The 16,761-nt window shown below is 38.7% G+C and overlaps 1 protein-coding gene across 1 annotated transcript in view; it reads left to right on the plus strand.

Annotated features, from left to right (window-relative positions):
• LOC135469844 (nipped-B-like protein B) overlaps positions 1–14,024 on the plus strand; it is a 36,487-nt gene extending 22,463 nt beyond the window's left edge. Inside the window, 20 exon segments of the mRNA XM_064748458.1 lie at positions 1,491–1,547; positions 1,743–1,872; positions 2,271–2,410; positions 2,731–2,871; positions 3,431–3,524; positions 4,038–4,189; positions 4,466–4,556; positions 5,930–6,036; positions 6,611–6,677; positions 7,140–7,194; positions 7,545–7,680; positions 8,098–8,205; positions 9,379–9,444; positions 9,446–9,580; positions 10,200–10,346; positions 11,099–11,225; positions 11,724–11,838; positions 12,147–12,327; positions 12,731–12,913; positions 13,182–14,024. Coding sequence (XP_064604528.1) covers positions 1,491–1,547; positions 1,743–1,872; positions 2,271–2,410; positions 2,731–2,871; positions 3,431–3,524; positions 4,038–4,189; positions 4,466–4,556; positions 5,930–6,036; positions 6,611–6,677; positions 7,140–7,194; positions 7,545–7,680; positions 8,098–8,205; positions 9,379–9,444; positions 9,446–9,580; positions 10,200–10,346; positions 11,099–11,225; positions 11,724–11,838; positions 12,147–12,327; positions 12,731–12,913; positions 13,182–13,457 — 2,508 coding nt within the window. The 3' untranslated portion in view covers positions 13,458–14,024.
• Positions 14,025–16,761: the final 2,737 nt, after the last annotated feature.

The following is a 16,761-nucleotide window of genomic DNA, read 5'->3' on the forward strand; positions in this document are numbered from 1 at the left end:
CGTGGAACTGGGTAGGAGTGGGGCTATACTGAAATCTATCTCTCCCTCTGTAGACAGCATTTTGTCCATGCAACTCCTCACAAAGTAATCCACCTGTTTCAGTAAAATTTGCATAAATGTTTCCATGATATAAACTCGATTCTTATTTACCTCCAAAACTTCAACACCAAAAGCAATGGTGAGCGAAATGTGCTCAAATTGACAATCTACCCACAGTTGCCTTCCTCATTATGTACGTTGGTATGGATCCATTTCGCTTATAGAATAGTGAGGCCTGGTTGTGCTGTCAGAAGGTCAAAATTCTTCAAAATTTTTGCAGCTCGCATTTTCCGAGAAAGGAAAAATGAATTTACATATAATTGGTCAGGCACTTAAGTTTAAAGGAGAAATATTTACCATTACGGACATCGTGTAGCCAATAGGCACTTATCATGTGTAGGAGATATAAAGAGGTGGCATCAAACAACAAGCATCTAGGTACTATATCTGGATAAGAGCAAGATGGCAACGATGAGTTTTTTCGATGTCCTCTTTCCGGTAATCCCTCCAAAAGCGATGGATTTATTCTGGAATGAGTCCAGTGGGGAGTTGCATACAGCTAGAGGCAGTCCATCTCAGGAAGCACCTTCATTTAGGCTTCAACCAAATCTACAAGTTTCTCCACAAAATAAATAGTTGACAGGTTTTTTTATTAGTTTGACTTAAAATCATCATGCCTCTGTTGTCGTAGTTGTCGCGAACCTGTCATGAGCTTGAACTGACATGGAGAGGTGCCAGCAGGAAATGTGCATGTATTGGTCAATATCTCTGCCTCGCTTTGGTTGGATGATTTTTTTTCCCCACCCATTCCATTGGCATGGACTTGCCCAAAATCGTAACAACACACCCTAGACTGTGACATATTAACAAAAACGAGGGATCGGTTGTTTTCGGTGTAATTTCCCCCACCCACCCCACTGTTATCCACTGTTTGAGACCTCTGGAGGCCTGCAGCCTCTTGTTCTTAAACAATGAAGGACTCCCGTCTGATGTGCATTATCTGCGTGATTTGAGCATGGCAAACTACGTTTTATTTCTTAAGTATGCATAATTTGGGACAGTGTTTGTATCAGTACTTACAAAGCTATCCCATTAAGGTACTACATGGATTTCGCTTAAATTTTTTGCGCATTTACAAAGTTACACCCTTCTGGTACATGTCACAATGATGCATTTTCACTTACATGCTTGTATCCAAAACAACAGGTGGGGTGGTGTTCGTACATTCCATTCCTCAAGGTTGTCAAAGCTTTGGTTATTGCCACTGCTTGTCATTGGTTCTGAATGACGGGAAAAGGGGTTTACTGTCATTTTGTCTCCTCCATAAATGAACACTTATGGCTTGAAGCTTCAATGCTGCATTGTATGTGTGATGGTGGAGGTTATAGGGGGAAAAGGATGTAGACATGATCAATTCCGAAAATCTTACGTCTGGTTTTTGTTTTTAACAGGTTGCAGCTTGTAATAAAGACACTGGGCTTGATTACTTTGAGCAGCTGTTGGACAATGTAAGTATTTAATTTCAAATCATTAATTGATTCTGTGTTGGGTTTTTTTGGCACTTCATACCCTGGAATATTGTGTATCATACCATTCTTAACCAAGTTTAGTTTCATTTTTAGAATTTTAAAAGCCCACCACAGAATTTTGAATTACTTATCGCTGACAAATACCTTTTTTTTTTCCTCTGCATGTACATGCAGCTTTTGAAGGGCACTGAAGATGGGAAGGAGGGTAAAGATGCTGCCGTCAGCAGGAATGCCTTGACAGCCTGTAAACAGATTGTTGACTGTCTGGTAGAAAATGTACTGAGGATAGAAGAGAAAACAGTTGGTAAGACTAGCCATTTATTACTTCATCTAGAAAAGCTGATATTTCAACAAATGAGCGTAACATAAAACATTTATCTTTTGACGTCAAAGAATTTTAGAACTAGATATCTTTAAATGATGTTCAGCAAATCAAGTTCATATTTAAACAGTTGCTTGAGTGGCGATTTGGATTGATATTACATATACATACCCTAGTTTGACTGCTGTAGGCAATGTTAACGTGGGCTAATTCTGAGAATGGCAGATTGTCTTAAAATGGTGGGGGTCATTTCAGCCTCTAAGTTTTGTTACAGCTTAATCTCTGTGAATGATTCTGAAGAAACCCCTCTGTTTGTGTTGGTTTTAGTGTGGGCCGTATTTCCATGAGGTTAAAATGTCTCTTTTCTTCTCTGTCCACAGAATTAACAGAGGGGAAAGCCACCAGCAGCCATAGGCTTGTAGCCTGTTTGTCAACATTACACTTGTTTAGTAAAATCAAACCTGAGCTGATGGTCAACCATGCCACAACGCTTCAACCTTACTTAGACATCAAGTGTAGTGTAAGTTTACACCTTTCTTGTGTTTATAAGCTTGTTTCTCTGTCCTAGTTAAGCATACCTGTTTGTAGTTTGGCACACTGAGAATTTTAAGGTGCTCTTTTAACGGTGGTGATTCCTCTTTTGTACCACAGGATTACATATGGGGAAATACCTGATGTTACATTGTACTTTCTGTGCTGCACTCTTTAGTCGGATTACCTGATGTTAACACTCTGAGCTTTCTGTGCTGCAGTCTCAGGGTGATTACTTGATGTTACACTGTACTTTCTGTGTTCAGTTGGATTAGGTGTTGTTAACATTGTGTATTCTTTATGTTTCAGTCCCAGGGGGATTACCTGGTGTTACACTGTGTGGCCCGCATCCTAGAGCTGGTTGTACCCCTGATGGATCACCCCAGTGAGTCTTTCCTTGCCACTCTGGAGGAGGACATGATGAAGCTGATCCTCAAACACGGCATGATGGTGAGACTTACACATAGGCAACATGCTACAACAGAGAAATCACATAAACCATTGGAAATTAGCATGACGGCCTTGTTTCCACATCGTTCATCAATGCTTTTTGGCGAATGCCATTTATATGGTCAATCAGAAATGGAAGCATATCAGACCAATTTTAAACCTTGGAAACTTCCATTTCAAAAATGGGATTGACATGTTCATTGTAAGGACTTACAATACTTAAAGAAAGAAAAAGACATCCTTTGCTTTGTACCCTACAATGACTTTATCAGATCTTGGTATGTAGACAGTAACTGTGTGGAGCATCATGTTTAGTGTGTCCTGTGTGGGTCGTTTTTATGTATACACAAATATGTGGTCATGAAGTGCTGGAGACTAGAAACAAGATATTTTAAAATGTGTGGTCGCAAGGCCATCATGATGTGTAACTCACCATTATATTGATAGAAGTTTCTGATCTGAGAAGGTTAATTTTTAGTTCAGCAGTTTACCACTAGGTCAACTATGCTGTGGTCCTTGTATTCAATCAGCTAATTTTTTCTGTACGGTATTGTTTTAGGTGCTACAAAGCTGTGTCAGCTGTTTAGGTGCTGTGGTCAATTGTGTGACTCACAACTACAAACTGGTCAAAGATTGTTTCCAGAAATTCTTTGGTAAGAAAAGCTATATTTGTCATGCACAGGTACCAAATAGTTGAAATATCCATTCATTTACCATAACAGCACTTGAATTGTATGTAGCAATGCAGCAGCACACCTTGTCCCAAGATAAAAGGATTAAAGGACTTTGGTTTAGGACTCTCAATGCAATACGCAGTCAACAACAATTGCTTGGCCGTTTGCACAGTCTAACGTTCTTTGATGACCACTTGCTCTTCACCATTATGGTGTGCATATCTATAGGTCACCTGTGTAAAGGTTTATCAGTAATTTACCAAAGGTCATCGGTTTCCTTTGAGCAAGTCAGTTTCCTACATTCATAAAACTGACTGTAAATTGTACAAATGAAACATTCTTGAGTATAGCATTAAGCAACAAACAAATAAAACTGAGCAAATTACATAAGTTGTTCCCACCAAATCAGGTAAATTAATTTATGGTACTTTCATTATTTATAGTTATGTCATACCAAGTTGTTTTATCAACTGATTGTACTATCTTTTACAGGCTTTCTTTCTAAGGTGTTGGCTGATCACAAGTCAGACCCAAACACACCTTCCCCACCTAAGATGAAGCCAACTCTGTTGAGATCTCTGTTTACTGTTGGATTGCTCTGTAAACATTTCGATTTTGACTCAAAAGAAGTTGGAGAAACCAAGGTATGATTCTCAAGATTAAAAACATCCCAACCCATGTTTAGCATGGTTACATTTACATATTGTGTGTGGGGACGGGTAGAGGGGAGTTTCATGAGATGAAATAGAATTCTGAAAGAAAAAAAGCAGTACATGTTGCAAAATAATTTCTTATTACCAGAGAAAAGGGTTCGGGAAAACTGATTGTTTTTTGGGGGGGGGGGTGTTCAAATGATTAAAATGATTTCAAGCATATTTGAAATGATGTTGTATTATCAGTGTCTCCTTCACTGTTTTCAGGTCTGTGTCCGAGAAAAAGTATTTGAAGTGCTAACTTATTTCTTGTCTCATGAAGACGAAGCGGTTAAGCATAAAGCCTTGAATGGGTTAGGTAAGTTTGAACCATCATGTCAAAATTTCTTTCATTTGATAAATTTGCTAATAATAATAAACAAAAACAGACTTTCACTAAGCTCATATTTTTGTCAGACAATATAACACATGCTCCTGTGCCACAAAACCATCTTTACCACGTGTTCTTAGGGTTGTTTCAAGCAACTAAGCTTACTAATGTTTTGTAGAAAAGTGTCGTCATTTGTAGTTTTTAAAGGAAGTATTTTTTTTTTTTGTTGTATTATTCGCTTCGTTTAGATGTGGACATAATTCTAAGACAAACTGTATGCTATAGTTACAATATATATGCTCAAAGTGAAAGACAACACCTGGCTAAAACATATTTCAATCAAAAGCAAGATACTTAAACTTCCTAAAACTTATCATGCTTTATTATTTCAGTGAGATTTCACCGAATAACATTTAGAACAACCTGACAATTCTGCTAGCAGTTTCTAAATAACAAATATCAGTCAGTGCAAAATTCATTAGGGATGCCAAAGGTTTATGAGAATGAGAAGACGGCATCTAACCGGATCTCAACGCTAATGATTAATTAAGTCTTATGATATAATTTTTTTTCTCTGAATTTATTACAACTGAAGAAGTTAAATTTTTCTCCTTCCTCTTTCTGGCATAGAAGGGATGTTTTTCTCTGTTTTCGTTTACAAAATACAGTAAAATTATTTCTCTGACATCCTTGATAATTAGGTCAGCACTGCTTTCATCTCAGAAATCATGGCTACAAAATTGAAGCATAAAATCCAGCAACAGTTGAATGCCTAGATCAGCATCAGTGGTGATTAGATTTATTTCCATTTGTTTCAGAATTGAGCATTAATCTAGTAATTTTGTAAACATTTAATAGGGTAAAAATCATCAGCACAACCCCTCCAGAGGCTGTGACCTGAACCAGGAATACTGCGGCCCTGCATCTGGAGCTAGGCTATTTAAACAGGGTCGCTGGAGTTCCTTGTAAATGATGTAGTGGGGCTACTGTATCAACAGTTGTATGTGCAGTGGAAGAAATATACTTCCAGTATGTCCATTTTCCGAGAAAACTATATTTATAATTTATAAATTATACAGAAAATACCTTCGGCGTTAGACAGCTGAAGCTGTGTCAAGACGAAGTTTCAGTAAACTTTTGCTTACTGGATGGAAAAAAAATCTAAAAATATTTAATGCCAGTTTAGGATACTTGGAATGGTAGCGTTTCAGTGGACATAAACATTAGTCACGTGCTGTCTTTCACTTTCATCAACTTCAGTAGAAAAGGAGCTAAAATGTATTTAACAACATCAAGATTGGCCTTTGGCTCATGATCGCTCTGTAATTTATTAATTTGTGGTACTCTCTTTTGTGTTGTAGGGTTATTGTGTATTAGACATTATGAATTCATGTTGGGAAAGACCTTGAAGACGTTGTATGATGAACTGCTCATGAATGTAGATGCACCAATCCTTCTCAAAATTCAGGTAAACTTTTGTTATGGATTTTTTAGAGGAAAGCTCTTCTTGTTAAATTAACTTTTTTTGTACTGGTCAAAGAGTATCTGTGAAAAATGGTTTGTGGGTGTACTTCATTTAACTTAGTCTGTCGCAGAGTTATGGAAGTAAGTGCATTTGTACACCAGTGCCTGAGGAATTGTTGCTGTGCGTGTAAAATGTATTGTGCAAATGTTAATGAAGCAAGCACAAGAGTGTTGGTTTTTAACTTTTTGCATTATTTTTTTCATTGATAGGTGTATGCCATAATAAAGAATATTTCGCTCAGTTGATTATGTGGGGTTTATGGGTGTTGGAAACCTGGCAGAAACAAGTTTGCCAAGAACTTGCTTTTCATGAATTAAAATAAAGCTGCAACACACTTAACATTCTGTGTTGTCATATCAGCATCTCATATAGACTTGAAGTTTCTGTTTACAGAGATTTAATGCAGAACAGAAATTAATGGACATGTTAAGTAACCCTTTTGGATTAGTTGTCTGGTATATTACTTGTGACATTGGACAAAACATCTTTTTGAAAGTTTTTTCCTTTTGCATTTCAGGTTTTGAACAACTTACAAGCATATCTTGTGGAAGAAGAAGTAAGGATGGCCAAAGCTGATGCAGAATGTAAGAATTTTGACTATAGCCTTTGTGTCCTTTCAGGGGACCTCCATGGCCGACTGGGTTAGCACACCAGCGCGGCACAATTACCCAGGAGCCTCCTGCCAGTGCAGCCACTATGAGTTCAAGTCCAGCTCATGCTGGCTTCCTCTCTGGCCATACAGAGGAAGGTCTCTCAGCAGCCTGCAGATGGCCGTGGGTTTCCACCTGGTTTCCTCTCACCATAATGCTGGCCACCATAGTTCAAATGAAATTTTCTTTGAATACGGCGTGAAACACCAATCAAGTGAATAGTGTCCTACCATAATTTGTCACTTTGTTTATTGCATGCAGGGCAATAATTCTTAAATTATTAGAATTAATTCTTCAGTTGCATGGTTTGCTCCACATAATTTTTCATGAATATGGGTTTGCGTTTGAGTCTAATCAAATAATGATTAATTGCAATTATATGTGATGTTATTACAGGGAGGAAAGTGGCCAAAAAGGAAGACTTAAAAGAAATGGGAGATGTTCAGTCAGGGTAAGTGGGTAACCCTGGTATCAGCAGATTTATGACACTAGAACTCACTAGTTTTGGTAATCATTGATGATTTGTTGTCATTCACAATTCATTGATGACGGGTCATATTGCAGTCCCACTGTTTCACCATTGACCCACTCCCACTGGCCCACCATTTAACCACAGTCCCACTGTTTCACCATTGGCCCACCATTTCCCATTGCCATGTAACCATTGACCCAGAAGCTTATTTAATATGGATTCAGACCGGTGTACCTTTATGTTGTGAAATCTTGTTAGGATTTACTAACAGTACTTAAAACTTCCAGAACATATCCTTAATTCTGATTGACATTTCTATTTGTTTTCAGAATGGCCAGTACAATCATGCAGATCTATCTGAAGCAGACACTAGAGGCATTCTTCCATCCCGATCCTCAGGTTCGATTGGCAGCTCTCAATGTGATAAATCTTATTCTGAGGCAGGGGCTGGTGCATCCAGTACAGGTGAGTACTCCAACTTGTCGGCATTTCTCATAAGGCTGTTCAGATGAAATTCATGTGAAAACACTTGCCTACCACCAGTGTGGTATGTACATACATTCACAAACTATCTCACACATGAGATAGAGATTTTTACCACAGAGTGAGTGTGTGGAAAAATCTGTGTGAGATAGTTTGAGATCTGCCAAAGGTTGGCGGTTTAGTATGGCCACTAAAGTAACCTTGCCCATAAATTCACCGCAGTTGTGTACATGAAATAATCCTATAGTACCTTACACCATTTCTTCAATCCAGCCAGTCACTAGAATTCACATTGTAAATACTGTTCTGCATGTCTCCATTTCCAGAAATGTTATGAATGTTGGTTATTCTTCCTTAGAGTGACAAAAGTATAGAATTTGTAAATGTGCTTGATTTCAGTGTGTGCCATACCTAGTGAGTATGGGAACAGATGTAGAAGCAACCATTAGGATTAAAGCTGATCAACAGCTTCAGGAAATTGAGAAGAAGTATCCTGGCTTTATCCATGTAAGTTAATAACTTAGAAGTGTTTTTAACATGAGGTTTCATTGCTGAAGGGCATTGTCACAATGTAGCCTTGTTCAAGCTCAGTAGCATACATACCATGAAGCTCTTGGGATAGAAGTTCGGAATAAAGCCAGCAGAACAATTGTCCTGTTGATTACTAAAAGTGACCAAACATTTTTGCTACTCCCAGAGCAAAATTTCTATGTACTGAACTGTTGGCCAATATATGAATAAATGCACTGAGTTTGTACTTGGTTTTGACATGTAGCTGTCTTAATAACTGACCAGGAGGGTTATTTGCGTTCACTGTAATTTTTCACACTTTGTGCAATGCATCGCTTCCCATCTTTCTTATATCATCACCTACCTGAGGCTGTTGTTGGATTGGCCTTATCGCTTGGGTCGGTCCATTAGTGGATTGCTCGGTAAATCTGAATGTAAGAAGGCCTGTCGTTTTGACAGATTGATATTTTTTGTTTCACTGCCAACTGCTACCATATTCTTAGAGTCATGCACCCATCCCTGTGAAGTTTAGATCGTGAGATACGCTTAGTCTCTTTGCTCATTGAAAAGCCATGGGAACAGGGTCATCGATTTTCTGACAAGGTGATGTTTTGAAGTCATTTGATGTTCTCTTACAAATAAAAGAAAACAAATGAATCCACTCAAACACCAGTTTGGAGACTGATCAAAGTAACAAAATTTTATGTATGTGCAAATTTTCACCACCAAATATTCAAGTGAACATTTATCTGTGCTGCACATAAATTTTGATGTACAAAACTATTTTTTTTGCTGGAGATGTTCAACAAGTCCGTGGTAATTTTGACCATGAAAAGCTGTTTGAAGAGCTAGAAATGAACATAGACCATGTGTGGTCTCGTAATCTTCAAAGTTAGTGAAAGGCATGTGATTTGCAAAGAAGATGGTATAAAAAAGCATTATTGTGCTTGTGTGTGCAGTCCCTTAGCGGACACCAGATTTCAACAGCCGTTAATGCCAAAACCAAACAGCCAATTAACTCTAACAGAATTCCTTTTGTTATGGCAACAGTGAAAATGATGTTTGCTGTGTGCTATTGACAGTACATGTATCTCAGATAATGTTTCTCCCTCTCTCTACAGCTGCTTCTCTTTCAAACTATTTTAAATGATACTATATGTGTTGTTTTAGATGAAGGCCCTGGCTGGGATGAAGATGTCTTTCAGATTACAGCGTTTGTTGTTTCCGGATCTTTCCAAAACCTATCCGAGGATTTCGAGAGGAGGACTCGTGCCTGAGTCTGAACGCTTACCTGTACACAGTGCTCAGGACCAATCGCTCCCAAAGGAGGGGCTTCATCCAAACACTCCTCAATCTGTTTGACGACTCTGCGGTAAGTTATGTCCTCCAGATTCTCTTTTCAGTACCAAGAATGTGTTCCTTGACATGGGAACCTCACCCTCATTGATGGAAATCGCATGTTCCAGATGTGTTCTTAAGTCTTTAAACCAAGTGACTCATAGAGCCTTTGGTTTTTTTTTATTTTGGGAGTTTGAAGGAACATTTTGCTGATGACAATATACATCATCTAATTATGTAATATATTCCATAAAACAGTCAGGTTGTATTTCAATCTGTCATACTGCTTGGTTAGGATACGGGCAATTCACAAGTGAACTTGGCATTGTGGGATTCTCTGTGCTGCCTCATTTGCATGATATCTCATTAGGCAGATAGTTTATACCAGCCACGGCTTTCCCCTTGTAATGCTGTTAATTGAAAAACGGGTATGGGTTAGAAAAGTATGGGGCCTTGGGCATTTAGATAAGTCAAGTGCTACTCAGTTTTGTATTTTCTGATTTTTGTATATGGTGTATTTTTGTGTTTAAATTTGAAAAAAAAGTATCATCTTCTCATTAAAAAGAGAATGAAAGTAGTGTTTCCAACTCATAGCTTGTATCATTGCAGAGTCCTTTTCTGACCTGTTCATGTATCCGTGTCATGTGTTACAGAAAGTGTCGCTGAAGGAGCTGATCTATGTTGTGGACAACCTGGCCTTCTTCCCTTACCTGACCCAGGACGAACCACTGTTTATCATCCACCAGATAGAAGTCATTGTGTCTGTGTCTGGCTCCAACCTCATGCAGACTTTCAAAGAGGTATGGACTGTGCAACACAAACCCAGCAGCCCTCTCTTTTTTTAGAGGATGTGTTTAGCCCTTTAGCTGTAGAAAGCCGTAGCACAGAATCAATTTTTGGACATAACAATGTGACCTACCAGTCGAAAAATCAAAACATTCCATCATGATGAAAGCAGCTAGTCTGTTTGGGAGGCCTGTCCTTTGATGAAACTTTACAATGAAAGCATGACATGGTTATCAAATTAAGTTTACTAAGATTCAAGAATGAATGATTATGGCTTCACTCCAAAGCAATATTAGAACCTTACAGTGGAGACTGGTTCAGCACAAAATTTCACAAGGCTTTCTGAATTGGCTTGCTCGGTTTTTTGTGAATGATGCTTAGGATTGAAATATTGAGTTTTATCTCGGGAGCGAATGATCCATTTGATACCCATTGTGGCTAATTTTGTATAAGTACTTCAGTGAGACTTCTCAAGCTTTTCTAGGAGCCAACACATAAATACATCAGCATTTGGCTCCTAAAATACCTTTATTTCAGTGTCTGATGCTTGCAGCTTATATCACCATGAAGCAACGAGATTTACAAGGAATTGAAATAAAGAAAATCAGTTCAGGTGTATAACATTTTTACTTTCATCATCATAGAGGACAGTGTTAATGGAGTTTTGTCACTTCAGATCAAGATTTTTTTCCAGCAGCATTGCATTATATGGCTTGGCTTGGCTTGAAGTTCCAAGATGGATTAATGTATGGCCTTTTCCTCTCAGATTCTGTACCCTTCTAAAAAGGAGAATGGTAACAGTGAGACAGTGGATGAGGAAGGTCAGAGGGTACAGGGGAACTCTTCCTATTTGCTGGATGGTGATGAGGACGAGGATGAAGACAAAATATTAGGTCAGTATTTCTCACTATTCATGAACACATCCTTCTAAGTGCCTCATCTAAAGGAGGTATGCATTAAGTAAGTACAACCCATCTATTATCATGAATTAAAGACACAACTAATGTTAACTACCTGTTCAAAATCTGTAAATTCTACCTTTTGTTCAAAATCTGTGTTCTGATCAGCAAATGTAACTGGTATCACGAGAATTGTTAATTTTGTGTACTGTGGGCCTGTATTTAGTTAGTAGTATGAAAAGGATCTCGTTGTGACCAAGAGGGGCTCAAAAGGGGATGAAGATCTGAGAGTTAATAAAGTTACTATTAAGTGGTGGGTTGGCTCATGTAAGGGGAATAACTCTGGTGAGACTATTTTCCCCATTCAATAGTTATCTTCCATTGTTAGTTTGGCGGTAGCATAGCTCTTTGTTATACAAGCAATTGGATACAGTATTGTCTGATGTTGGTAATATATCCCTGACATGTTGTATTTTCCTTTTGACCCTGCAGCCAATTTACCAGAAAACACCCAACCTCTCCAGGAAATCCTGCAGATAGCCCAGGGCTGTGTGTTGTTGCTTCTACTCAAACAACACCTGAAGGACTTGTATGGATTTACCGACAGGTACAAGGGGTCTTGATATATTTGGATTAAGTCTTCACGTTTAACAACCAGTTCTCAACAAAAAGTTGGGTCTGATAATGATTTACATTAATAAGCTTTTGTGCACAGGTTAGCATGGCATTTTCATTGACTTTATCCTTCAAACAGACGTGTCTGCACCAATTATGTATAGAAATATGAGTGAGGCACTTGAGACTTGTAACACAACACATATTTGCTCTTGATAAAGCTCATAGCCTTAACAATTTTAATGAAGTAATTCTAAATACGTGATAAAAAAATGAATCCCCTCCTTTTTTCCGTTTTAGCAAAATTCACCGATACTCTCCCACTGAAGGTGCCAAAGTAAACGATAAACCATTGACACGTAAAGTGAACATTCGGTTTGAACCTGAGGCGGTGCTGGAGGTCCTCACTGCCAAGCCTGAGGAGGAAGAGGAGGAGGGTGAAGCTAAGGCCAGGCAGAAACTTGTACAAGATTATTTAGAGGTATAGTTTAAGACAAGACAATTTCATTTCGGATTTTAACGTGTACCTGTTCTGTATTTTCAACGCTGATTTGTAGAAATTATGTTTTGAACATATAAAATAGGGCAAAAGTTTAAGTGTTGATTTTAGCCAGTTTAAAACCAGCATTTGTTATGGAAAGCTGTCCTTCTTATTTGACTAAATTCAGTGCATGAGAACCATCAAGAAATTTGTGCTGTCCGTTATAAACGTATGTGTAATCAAGCTGTGCATGTGGTTGGTTGTCATACATTTGGGCAGGTTTCTCACTTTTTCCTTAAGACATGACAGGTTTTCCTTAATGTACCATCTTGGTTAGTTTGCACAGCAATACACACAGGTCACACCAGATAATTGAAGTCAATTCTTCTTTGGTGGTTTTCAGTTTAAGCAGTTAATGTTGAGTATAGACCCTCCCGATGAAGACGATGAAGATGAGGAAAGCAGACTGAGCCCCACACCCAAGAAGTCTGCCCCTGCTGGGGGAGATGCGCCTGAGGGACAGGTGGTTAATGGGGACGGGACGCCAGATAAACCTGGGCCAGACGGAGAGACAGTCACACCTGTGGTACGTTACAGACAACCAGCCTCTCGTCTGTCCGCTGAATTGGCTAACTCTGCATTAGATATTGATGAGTAAAAAGTTTAACATTTGGTGTAGAGAGTGAAACAAAGTGTTGTAGAAATAGCTAATGGACAAGGAAAATGTGAGTTGAATGGTGGTCCACAGATCATTGTGATTATACTTACCAATTTCAGATGAGAGGTCAATTTGTGATATGTTACCCTGTGATCTTGAATACCATTTCATTTAGAGATTTGATGTTTTCTTCCAGATACATACATCACATTCACGGACCCCAAAACACCATCATTTCAAAAGGAAATCAACACCACGCAGCATTCGCCCATCAGCCTCCCGATCATCATCACAAAAGAAAAAGCCGAAGAAGAAGCGTAGGCGTTACAGTGGCAGCGGGGATGAAGACAGCGATGATTATGATGAAAGCACCTTCCGACAGCCATTGAAGAAAAAGGCTAAGAAGCGACGGAGACGGTTGAGTGATAGTGAAGACGAGAGTGATGATGACGACCCAGATTTTGTTATATAGATGTTTTGTATGACCTGTTACTGTGTTATGTATAATTTATACAGCAAAATAGGCTACTAATTGAAAGCACAACAAGATGATATTTATAGTTTGTTGTCGTTTTATGCAATGTAAATTTTTCACATCACCTTCAGAGTTGTCCTGCCAGGCATGAAGATTCATCTTGTAATATAAACAATACCATTCATACCATTTCATCTTTCATAATTTTACCAAACATTTTAAGAAATTCATCACTAAGTTTTTAATTTAAACTCAGGAAATGATAAAATTTCTTCAGATTCATCAGCAAAGAGTAATTTCATACTTGGTGAAAAAAAATGATTCGCATGTTAAAAAAGTATAACTTTTAGACTCTTTATCATACCTTTTTATCGACATCGCTTTATTATAATTAGTTCATTTGTTGTTGGCCTTTCCATTTCATTCACAATGACGGAACATGTTGCATTATATTCTCCCCATGCTGTTACAGAGTAATTTAATATCCTTTGGATAGCCCTGCTGGTCCTGATCTGGCCCAGTCACTCAGCTGTGAGAATAAACATCATTTTGCTGATGCTACAAGTCGCTTTTGTCGTTATTTATAGTAGTGAGTAACACGTTCTCGAAGCCATATCTTCAATCAGGTATTCTCAAATGCTGACAACGGTCCTCTTCAAAACCTGTCGAACACTTTCTATGTGATTAGCCCTTAAGTGATTAATCGAAGTAACTCATATTAGAAATATGAAATGGCTGCCAGATTAAGTGCCATCAGCTTTCTTACCTTTTACTGTAAGCTCCCAAATCACCTACTTAGTGTACATATACATTCTCAATTGTACAGCGATGGTAAACTTGTGACATCTGTCACAAAAAGCATGTGATCTGAGTCTCCTGGTATTCTGTTCCAGAAATGGAACTGGACAAAGTAGTCTAACCGCTGGTGTACCCTAGTGTGGATGGGCAGCACTTCTTGTCTTGTTCTCCCGAGGCGCTCACTTTAAAGAAGACATTATGGTTTGAACGTGCACGACACCCCAAATCCTACATTTGTATCGGTGACATTTTTGGACGATGTGGCAGGATGTCGTGCTTAAATATTCCTTATTTCGTTTTCCATGACATGGCTGAAATATTGCCAATGTGGCGTTAAGCCATAATCATTTATGCAAGTCTCTTTTCCTTATGACATAATGTGTAATACGTGGTAATGATCTAGATATTTCGCCAGAAGAGAATAGTCGGATCTTGACTAGGATGGATTGTTGTGAAAAGAAATGTTTCATTCTCAGTCGGGTGGGTGACACGGTAAGGTTGAAATATCAAGGTTAACCCACTATATATAACGCTAAAACTAGCAGTAAAATGGCTACATTGGCTGTGCATGAGAACAAAAACAGCGTGTTAATAATGCTTCACCTAGATGTCTTCTATAATGCCACATGTCGATTGAGTTCAAACAGGTCCACACATGACCTGGTAAATGAAGAAATGCTAAACTCTGTATAAACGTAGCGAGGCAGGCACCATTGACTACCGTGAGCGCACTGGTGAATGGGTATATATGCATGTCCTCACTGACGCACTGCCCTTCGAATGACGTAAACCAGTCTATCGCACCATGTATACTAACCTACTTGTCCAATGGACAATAAACTGACGCATTATCAGAAACGTAGCCGTTATTCAACCAAGACGCACCTACCGCCGAACAAATATGCCAATGTTGCATACCTGGCTTTTGAGCGTATCACGCACACGTCCGCCTAAACCCTGTCTACCCGTTGCGGACTGTTTCCGAAAAAAAGTTATTGGATAGAGAACGTTAATACCCGTTCCCCAAGGTATCCCCGAGGTATCGTCACCGAAGTCACGTGTTCAAATCCCGCCCGCTCTCGATTTGTTAAAGCTACACTTTTGTGAGACACCTGCTAATATGGTGTACTTTCTTAAGGGCAGTACCGGAATTGCATAACTCATAACCCTAGCTGGTGACAATCGTATACAGTAGTCTTGAATACGACCTAAAACGCCAATCAAATAAATAAATAAATAAATGTAAAACTTTTACTACGTTAACTGGATCTGGGTTCAAACACCGAGAGAAATTACATTGAGTACGAAAGGCCTCTATACATACTTCAACCTATGTGTAGGGTACCACATAAGGCAGATTATCAATGACGGATAAACTTTATATACCTGTGGAGCGCGATATTCTGGTGACAACGGGCGATCTTCTGCCAGTTATCTATGCGCTTACAGCGAACACGTGTCGCACCACCAAGATTAGACGTGCACAGCTGGGGTGTCCAGACAAGACACCTGTAGCACTGCGTCAGTAGAGCTATAAACAGCTTACATCGTGGGCACATCATGAAAGGGTGCCCCTATATATATAAATATATATTTATATATATATTTTTGGTGAGGGTGGAGGTGGTGGGGTAAATTGTACCTTCTCTTCGGAAACCAGTTACCGTCAAACGTGAAAATATTTTCTTTAAGTTTTATAAAAATAAATCCCGTAATTACGAGACACTTACTCGTTTTTATTACACTACAAACATAATCTTAAATGAAACAGAAAGTCTGCTGTTCTTGTGATGCTAGAATGTATTGTGCTGTTGCAGTGGATTATTATGTTGACTATAACACATATTCTATTAATTCAACGTTTCCATTCCATTAGACGAACAGGATATCACGTTGAATAAGATACAGTATTGCCTCATAATAACATGAATGGGTTGTACATGGATTGACCAGTGGTCTAGTGGTTTAAGGTGCTTACATTTTAATCATTGTAACACAAAGGGTGCTTGCGTTTTAGTCGTTGTAACACACCAGGTGCGGATTCAAAAGCAACCGTGCGTAGGGAATTTGTAAGTTCAAACACGGTAATAAAATCGTATTCCTTTTTCAACTTGACATGAAAAGTGTCAAGTGATCGATCATGAAAAGATATTAGGTGAAAAGTATTTTTACGCATAGTTTTAAATTGTCTTTGTGATGAACCTTACTTCGTAAGTAGACGTAAGAGTAGACGTAAGTGAATTTGCAGGATTCCAGCCGTCAACCAAAATGAAAGTTCCAGGTCACTAATCAGAAAGGCCAATTCCCGAAATGACGCTTAACACAAGCCACCGAAGAACCAAGGAAGTACATTGTGTAAAGTACGAAATCATGACAGATTCATGCCAAGAGAAGCTGTCATCAGTTTCATTGATGTTGGAAAGGCGCAAGGTACCTGCACGTTCTATGCGGATGAGTAAGATCGGTATTCAAATCGTGCTGATTTATAACAAGATATGTTTGT

This window comes from Liolophura sinensis, chromosome 7 (assembly GCF_032854445.1).
Source record: "Liolophura sinensis isolate JHLJ2023 chromosome 7, CUHK_Ljap_v2, whole genome shotgun sequence".
Lineage (NCBI taxonomy): Eukaryota > Metazoa > Mollusca > Polyplacophora > Chitonida > Chitonidae > Liolophura > Liolophura sinensis.